General features: G+C 39.2%; 1 protein-coding gene across 5 annotated transcripts in view; it reads left to right on the top strand.

Annotated features, from left to right (window-relative positions):
- Positions 1-856: 856 nt before the first annotated feature.
- The window catches only part of LOC137428300 (leucine-rich repeat-containing protein 7), a 252,817-nt gene continuing 244,997 nt past the window's right edge, over positions 857-8,676 (top strand). For 2 of the 5 annotated variants that reach the window (XM_068118239.2, XM_078777036.1), the window contains exon 1: positions 857-1,001. Coding sequence is in view for 1 of the 5 variants with exons in the window: in XM_068118233.2 (XP_067974334.2) it covers positions 2,438-2,448 (11 nt within the window). In the remaining 4 variants the exon portion in view is untranslated. Of the gene's footprint in view, positions 1,002-2,400; positions 2,463-5,881; positions 5,940-8,676 lie in introns of all 5 variants that reach the window. The other 3 variants (XM_068118245.2, XM_068118233.2, XM_068118252.2) reach the window with 3 other exon arrangements.

The raw sequence follows: 8,676 nt of genomic DNA on the forward strand, positions 1-8,676 counted from the left end.
CTCGTGGTAGCGTGGTGTGAAATCGTGGAAAGTTCAAATGCGTATACGGTATTGTTCGTGAAAAAGGTGATGTAGGGGTTCGGTTACGGTGTTGCGTATCACGGTTCGTACGTCATGTTTGTTATTTAATAAATATATGAACCTAAATTAAAACGTAAGGTGAGTTTTGAGGGTTTATGATTCGTGCAAGAGAGAAGGAAAAGGGGTATTAGGATATGAATAAATAATGATACGTGTTACTTTACACTTACTAGAGAGAACCTGAAGTAGCCTTCATTTAAATTTTAAATAAACATCGGTGGATGTACGTCGTCATGTTGGGCGGTGTATAGTAACGTCCATCGTTGAATGAACTAGTTTCTGATCCCTCAATTAAACAAGGAAATCGAGACGCAAGAGGAAGCCGTTCGGCCGATCAAATCGGCGTCAGAAAAAATTCGATACGTAAACAAACCGCAAAGAGGAAGGGGGAAAAAGGGGAGGAGTTAATTATCATGTATGTTCGGGCACGCCCATCATGTAAATGCCGCAGCAGTGTTGGCCACGCCTGAGGTCGGAAAAGCCGGTTCACCAACCCTCCACCTACAGGCTACACCAAACACCCTGCTCCCCTCCCCCTCTCCAGTCCCCTCTCGCCCCACCTTGGCTTTCCTCTCACACCTTGATTCCGCGTTCCTTCAGCGGCTACCTTTAAGATGTACACGGTGCCCGCCTGACCGTGGTCCCCAGTCCGTACGAGGCAAAGGCAAAGCACAAACACGGTGCACGAAGTTTCTGGGCGAAGAGGAAAAGAGAGCGCGAAAGAGATAAAAGCGAAGGTGGCGGGGATGTTTTATTGATGTGGACTGCGCGGCTGAGGCAGAGCGATATATACGGACGGACAAGTGAAAAGGAAAGGTAGGAGAGGAAGAAGAAGAAGAAGAAGAAGCGGAGTTGTGGATGTTGCTGAATGACTACGCTTTGGGTTTGTGAAGAAAACGAGAAAACTTTTCCCTCGCAAGGTAAGTCGGTTCATCCGAGTGTCGGGCTTCATGTCGCTCCGTGGTGTTTGCGTCTTGTCCTCGGCTCGCAGGGTCGTTCCGATTTCCGCACATCCCTCAGTATTCGGTAACCTTTCCTTTTGAGCGCCATTGTGTGTTCAAAGCCCACTTTTTTGTACAACAATGCCCGTCTGGCAAGTCGCCCGAAGTTTCCGCTTTAACTTTATCTTTCTGGCTGTATCTCTAACTTAGAGTGTCACTCCAAGTCCAAGTGTTGCATTTTCGATGCCGACTTTGCACTCATGTTTGCTTTTCCAGGGATCACCACCCCGACGGTACAAAACATGTGTTAAACGGGAAAGATTCCTAACCGTCCATCGCTGTGTGTGTGTGTGTGTGTGTGTGTGTGTGTGTGTGTCACTGTCACTGTGTGCACTGTGTGAGTGTGTGTGACTGTGTGTGTGTGTGTGTGTGTGAGTGAGTGTGTGACTGTGTGTGTGTGTGTGTGTGTGTGTGACTGTGTGTGTGTGTGTGTGTCACTGTGTGACTGTGTGTGCGTGTCACTGTGACCGTGTGTGTGTGTGTGTATCGATCACTGTGTGACTGTGTGTGTATCGATCACTGTGTGACTGTGTGTGTGTCTCACTGTGTGACTGTGTGTGTGTCTCACTGTGTGACTGTGTGTCACTGTGTGACTGTGTGTGTGTGTGTCACTGTGTGTGTGTGTGTCACTGTGTGTGTGTGTGTCACTGTGTGACTGTGTGTGTGTGTCACTGTGTGACTGTGTGTGCGTGTGTCTCACTGTGTGACTGTGTTTGTGTGTGTGTGTTTCACTGTGTGACTGTGTTTGTTTGTGTGTGTTTGTGCGTCTCACTGTGTGACTGTGTGTGTTTGTGTGTGTGTATTTGTGTGCGTGTGAGACTGATTGTGTGTGTGTGTGTGTGTGTGTGTGTGTGTGTGTGTGTGTGTGTGTGTGTGTGTGTGTGTGTGTGTGTGTGTGACTGACTGTGTGTGACTGAGACTGACTGAATGTGTGTGTGTAATCGGGTGGAAACATTGCTCACATCACCATGGTGAACTTGTGGGATTTGCCGAGACTTGTTTGAAAGAGTGGATTCGATGAAAACAACCCTCTGCCTGCCTGTTGGTGGTGGTTTAAACGTGTAGCTGAGCATCCAATGTGTGTGCAAATGTGATCTGAATCTTGCCTTCGGTACCTACAGCCTGTTTGTGATGCGACTTGTGCTCCGATCGTGTTTTTCAAGACACAGTAAACCCCAAACCTCCCTGCCTTTACATCTTCCCATATAAAAGGCTAATCCTTCCCTCCCTCTCCTTCCCTCCCTCTCCTTCCCTCCCTCTCCTTCCCTCCCTCTCCTTCCCTCCCTCTCCTTCCCTCCCTCTCCTTCCCCCTTCCAAGTTCCAATGAATGATGTGGGATTGTGAAGAGCCGTTGGATGTCTCCTAGGTGACTATACTTTGGTTAGTCATTGTGGTGCACAACTTTGTCCCTGTGCCTGCCCCACTGTTCTCCCTACTATTCCTCTCCCCCGCCGTCACGCCACACACTCCCGCTCTCCCATTCCGCAGTAAAGTAAAATAAAGTAATAGATCGAATTGAATTGATTTGATCGAATTGGTGTTGATAAAGCAAGTCGTGATAGACTGGCCTTTTCCCTATATCCCAACTTCCTTGTGTTTTCTTGAAACGTTGTGCCAATGGTAGTGAGGCACATTCTTGATGTTTGAGTTGTACGATGCAGCTTCCATGGGTGAAATTTCCTTCTATTTTGTCTGCCTTTTCCCGTGTACAGTACTGTATATGGTTATGGCTGACTCCCATCTGGAGGTGGGCATTTGCATACGTGTTCACACCATGAAAGAAACCTCCTTTTTAGTTGTACAGGTAATATTCCTGCTACTGGTATAAGCTGTGGTTAATGAGGGTGAAAGGCTTGCTGTTGGAGTAAATGAAGAAGAGCAGCAGCCCATTGTTCGGTGGCGGAGGTTATGTTTTCACCTCTGCTTGTCTGTCTGTGAATAGGACATCTCAAAAATTTGTGGATGAATTTGGCGAAATTTAGCGGAGAGGTTGGGTGGGTTACAAGGACAAAATTATTGGATTTTGATGAAGGTCCGGATCCGGATAAGATAAAAAAATTTTTTTGAGTGATTCTTCACCATTGAGTGATCGGGCCAAAAATGATATATATCATGATATTTCAAAAAGTTGTGGACGGATTATGACAAAACTAAGTGGATGAGTTGGTTAGGCGACAACAAGCCGATTAGATTTGGGTTAAGGTCCGGATGCATATATCCGGTCTATCGATGGGATACAAAACCAACGTAAACTTTTGAGCCTCGCTGAGGTATGCTCTCTGCCAAGTGCCGTTCTAGTTCTCACTGTTTTATTTGCTTGGTAGTTTGTCAAACGGGGTGACAAGGGCCTTCATGATAAAGTTGTCTGTATCTCACAATTGGTCTTGCCTCGTGACAACATGGTCAAAGTACAGGATGTGTGTTGGCTAACTTGTCTTTATTTTCAGTCTATGCTCTGTTCCCTCTTTGAGAATAATGACTGGATCAACCCACGCAGTGAAATGAGTTCAACGACAGAGTTGATGACTTATCGTCATGGTTGTATTTATTTATAGCTCCTAATATTTTGTATTGGTGTTTGAGTTTGTGGAATGTAGTTGCGTGGCAATCTTCTTTTTATTTTTACAGGAACGAGGATCATGTAGGAGTAAGGTATAAATGACAGTGGGGCAGACATGAAGGGAATGGATGAACAGAAAAAGAGGATGGGGGAGGAAACACTGAAACTATCAAGATGGTTGGGTTAGGGAAGGGTTAATGGGGGTTATAAAGATAATGGGATTGCAGTGCACTGGTTATTTGACGCCCTCTATGAAAGGGTGAGACAGAACAGCCTCTTGAAGGTGGTTCCTCAGATGAGAGAAGGGAAGACTAAAGTGTTGAGGTGTGCACTCAGCCTTTGTTTTGGAACTTTAACCACAACGAAGTTCCTGGAAGAACTCCTGCATCTTGGAGTTGTTGTGGAGTAGACTGATGTGAGAGTGATATTGATATCTGCCTGGATTAGACATTGTGATTTTACCTCATCGTGGGAGAGGTGTAGATTCCACAGAATCCAGGAGAGACAGATGCAATGCTGGGTGCCAGCCTATAGTGGAGAGCAGTACTCCATTGAGATATGGGCAAAGGCCTTGTAGACTGCAAATAGCTGTTTAAAAAAAAGAAAATATGTTTGTTCCAATGAATGACTTGGATCTACAGTGGATCACCTGTCTTTGGAGGCCAGCGTGGCTATGTGTTCGTCCAAGGAAAGGGCCGAGCTGATGATGAGGCCTAGAAGACTGAACCTCTTGCAGTGGATGCCCAAGGAATATGTAGGGGCTTCTTTGACGATGTATCCGCAGTGATATGGAGAAACTGGGATTTTCTAGAATTGAAGGATATGTTCCATTTATCAGACCTGTGTGTAATCATTTCCAGATCAGCAGAGAGAGTCACTGACCTAGCTGCTGTCTGCCTCACAGTGTGATGGGAGTATTGTACAACACAATGTGGAGTTTGTCTGCAGAAAGGAATGGAGGGTTTTCCAGAGCATTGGATGGGACATTTTTATAAATGAGGGAGTGAGGACTGACACTGGGCCCAACACACTTCCTTGGGGAACTCCAGCCTCCACTGGAAGAGGAGGGTTCCATTAATGGCAACACGTTGACTATGTGAGTGGAGATAGTCAGAAATCCAGGAATAAAGGTGGCCTACCATGTCCGGGAAGACCCTTCCTGTTTTTTTAACTCAACTGGACTATGTCCAGCTGATATGTCATCAGCTGGACATAGTCCAGTTGAGTTAAAATGTCTCATCTCATCTGGACTATGTCTCATCTGTCTGTCTGTCTGTCGTCTGTAAACAATTCGATGTCTACGCTCTAAAAGTCACAAATATTGATAAAATTTGATGAAACTTGAACATAAACTAGTTTGGGATTGCATTTGGGCATTGCACGCCCAAAAATGGGCGCGGCAGGGCGGCCATATTGAAAAATCAATTTTTGTCACATTTTTAGCACATATAAACTATATAGTTTGTGGTTCTATTATGCATATTCTAACCATATTGATATAGACCAGTTGAGTTCAGGTTCCCTGGAACCTCTCTAGTTTTTAAGAGCTTCAGCTACCCTTAAAGGTGCTGCAAAAATTGAGCCTGATCACATCACATGCTTCAGTTTTGCATTTTGTAATATAGACTGGGGAAAAATCCATTTTTGTGCTTCAAGTTGCATTGTTGTTCAAATACACTACTCACAATAAGTTAGGGATATTGGCAGGTTCTTCGGTGTGGTTGATTTTGTGTATTAATTATGTTGAAAAAAGTTGTTGGTCCTAATTCTTTGGTTATTAATGAGTGTGAAAAAACACAGCATTCTTGATTTCAATACCCCAACCCTAACCCCTATAAAAAAATAATCTCACTCCCACAATATCCCTAACTTATTGTGAGTCGTGTACTTCCTTGATGCATCATAAACTTGAATATTTATTATCGTAGTCATCATCAATAGTTTTTACCAGGGTGCGGAAGCTCTCTCTTGGCAAGAGTTATGCCGAGTGGTTTGTGCATTTAAAATGTCCATTGACTACGGGGCTTGACAGACTGGGTCCTCCATTTGATCGTCCTCCTGAAGGACTGCTATTCCAGCGATACTCGTGTTTAAACAAAAGTCTTTTCGCTACTGCCCTTAATTTTTTATTGTCAAATCTGAATTGAAGCTTGCCGATGTTGTCCGAAAAATACATCGTGTATGGTAGTTTGGCAAACTACACGATATATTTATTTAATTTTCCCCATTTGGACTGCAGCTAAACATGTGAACAGCTTTGGGTTGATGGTGAAAAATGTGAAGATGTCATGTTAAAGGTATGAAGACCTTTTCATAATATGAACAGTATTGAGTCTGCTAACCATCATATACTATAAGATGTGTGTGTGTGTGTGTGTGTGTGTGTGTGTGTGTGTGTGTGTGTGTGTGTGTGTGTGTGTGTGTGTGTGTGTGTGTGTGTGTGTGTTTTGGTATATATATATTTGAAATCACTCTGTAGTGCTTAACCCTTTGTAGCTATGTGAAAGATAATATTAAATGATTCCTGAGCCCATTCCTTAGTGGGTGTAGGAAGTGGTTTTGGCACCCACAAAAAAAGGAATTGCTTCAATATTCCAAGAGGATAAGAACAGCACCAGGCAATGTCGGGTCCCTGGCTAGTGTGTGTGTTTGTGTGTGTGTGTGTGTGTTTGTGTGTGTGTGTATAATATAATATAATATAATATAATATATTATATTATATATATATAATATAATATATAGAAATATATTATATTATATATATAATATAATATATAGAAATATATATAATATAATATAATATAATATATAGAAATATATACATATATATAATATAATATAATATATAGAAATATATATATAATATAATATAATATATAGAAATATATATATATATATATATATAATATAATATAATATATAGAAATATATATATAATATAATATAATATAATATATAGAAATATATATAATATAATATAATATATAGAAATATATATAATATAATATAATATAATATATAGAAATATATATAATATAATATAATATAATATATAGAAATATATATATAATATAATATAATATATAGAAATATATATATAATATAATATAATATATAGAAATATATATATATATATATATATATATATATATAATATAATATAATATATAGAAATATATATATATAATATAATATATAGAAATATATATATAATATAATATAATATATAGAAATATATATATATATATAATATAATATAATATATAGAAATATATATAATATAATATAATATATAGAAATATATATAATATAATATAATATAATATATCGAAATATATATAATATAATATAATATAATATATAGAAATATATATAATATAATATAATATAATATATAGAAATATATATATAATATAATATAATATATAGAAATATATATATAATATAATATAATATATAGAAATATATATATATATATATATATATATATAATATAATATAATATATAGAAATATATATATATAATATAATATATAGAAATATATATATATAATATAATATAATATATAGAAATATATATATATATATAATATAATATAATATATAGAAATATATATATAATATAATATATATTTGGCTTCATCAGGTTCTGAGTGCTTCGTGTTTGGTGCAGTGTATTGCTTGGTATGTTCCACTTTTTTGTGTGGTATTTCTTCCACTTGCATACGTAATGGGATTTTGATAAGCTTGCACCTTTCTGCTTAGGAAGTGGGTTTTTGTACATTTTGGGTGAGCGAATGTTGTAGGAGGAACTAGAGGTATTTTGTGTGTGCGCCGATACTGTGGTTGGGGGAAATGAACGTGTGTGCTCGAATATGCCCCAAACTGTTATTTAAGAGAGACATGTTTTAGTTGAGAGATGGGGCACCTTTATTTGAGGTTGATGTTTCTCGTGTTGTCAGTAGAAACCGATTCCTGCTTACAGCCTGTGGATGTATTATGTACATAAAGTAGTTGTATTTGCACCATCTAGTATGCTCGATACACTCATCTTCTCTGCTCTCCCAAAATCCTTTCCTTTTCATCCTCCTCCATTGTGATTTGACTCGATCCTTTTATCTCTTTTCCTTCTCCCTTCTGCAACTTATTATTGCTGTACCCCCTCTCTTTCTGTACCCCCTCTCTTTCTGTACCAAATATGTAGATGCTCCTTTTCATTCTGATCTTAGTACCAAAGTAAATGCTTGTACATGATCACGTTTCCTTGGGTCAATAGCTGTAATCCTATTTTTTTTTGTCCTGTTTTAAATCTACAAAGTCGAGGCTCATGGAAGAATGAGATTAACATTGGCTGATTAACTTTTGAAAATGCAATATTGGTTAAAGGGGTCTTGTGCAACATGAGATGCCTTGATGTTTGTCTCTCTCTCCCTCCCCATCTCTCCCTCCCCATCTCTCTCTCTCTCTCTCTCTCTGTGTCTCTGTCTCTGTCTCTCTCTGTCTGTCTCTGTCTGTCTCTGTCTGTCTCTGTCTGTCTCTGTCTGTCTCTGTCTGTCTCTGTCTCTCTGTCTCTCTGTCTCTCTGTCTCTGTCTCTCTGTCTCTCTGTCTCTCTGTCTCATCCTCCTCTTTGTTGTTCGGATCTGCACCATGCCAAACAAATTTGACACTTGTGAAATGAGAACAATGTATTATTTTGCTGTTTGTTTGTAATAAAGGTGTAGGTGTTTCAGGTATAACTGGATTTTTAAAATATATATATTTTTATGTCGCTAAGCTTTTTAGAAGTTTAGTATTATGAAAATCACAACCCATGCCTGAGAGGTGGCACCAAGCTTCTGAGATGAAATATTGCAGACAGAGTTGATCTTGGGCTGTTCTATCCAATTGAGAGGGGAGGTTAGATCTGCTTGTCCATGCTTTGTTCTCACTCTCTTTTGATGGATGTTTGTTTGGTATCTTCTATCATTTGGTATGTTTATCTATTTTCCCAATTTCTCATCTTCTTTTTAACTGTGCTTTCATTCATTCACCGT

This window comes from Myxine glutinosa, chromosome 1 (genome assembly GCF_964187855.1).
Source record: "Myxine glutinosa chromosome 1, kmMyxGlut1.1, whole genome shotgun sequence".
NCBI classification, from domain to species: domain Eukaryota; kingdom Metazoa; phylum Chordata; class Myxini; order Myxiniformes; family Myxinidae; genus Myxine; species Myxine glutinosa.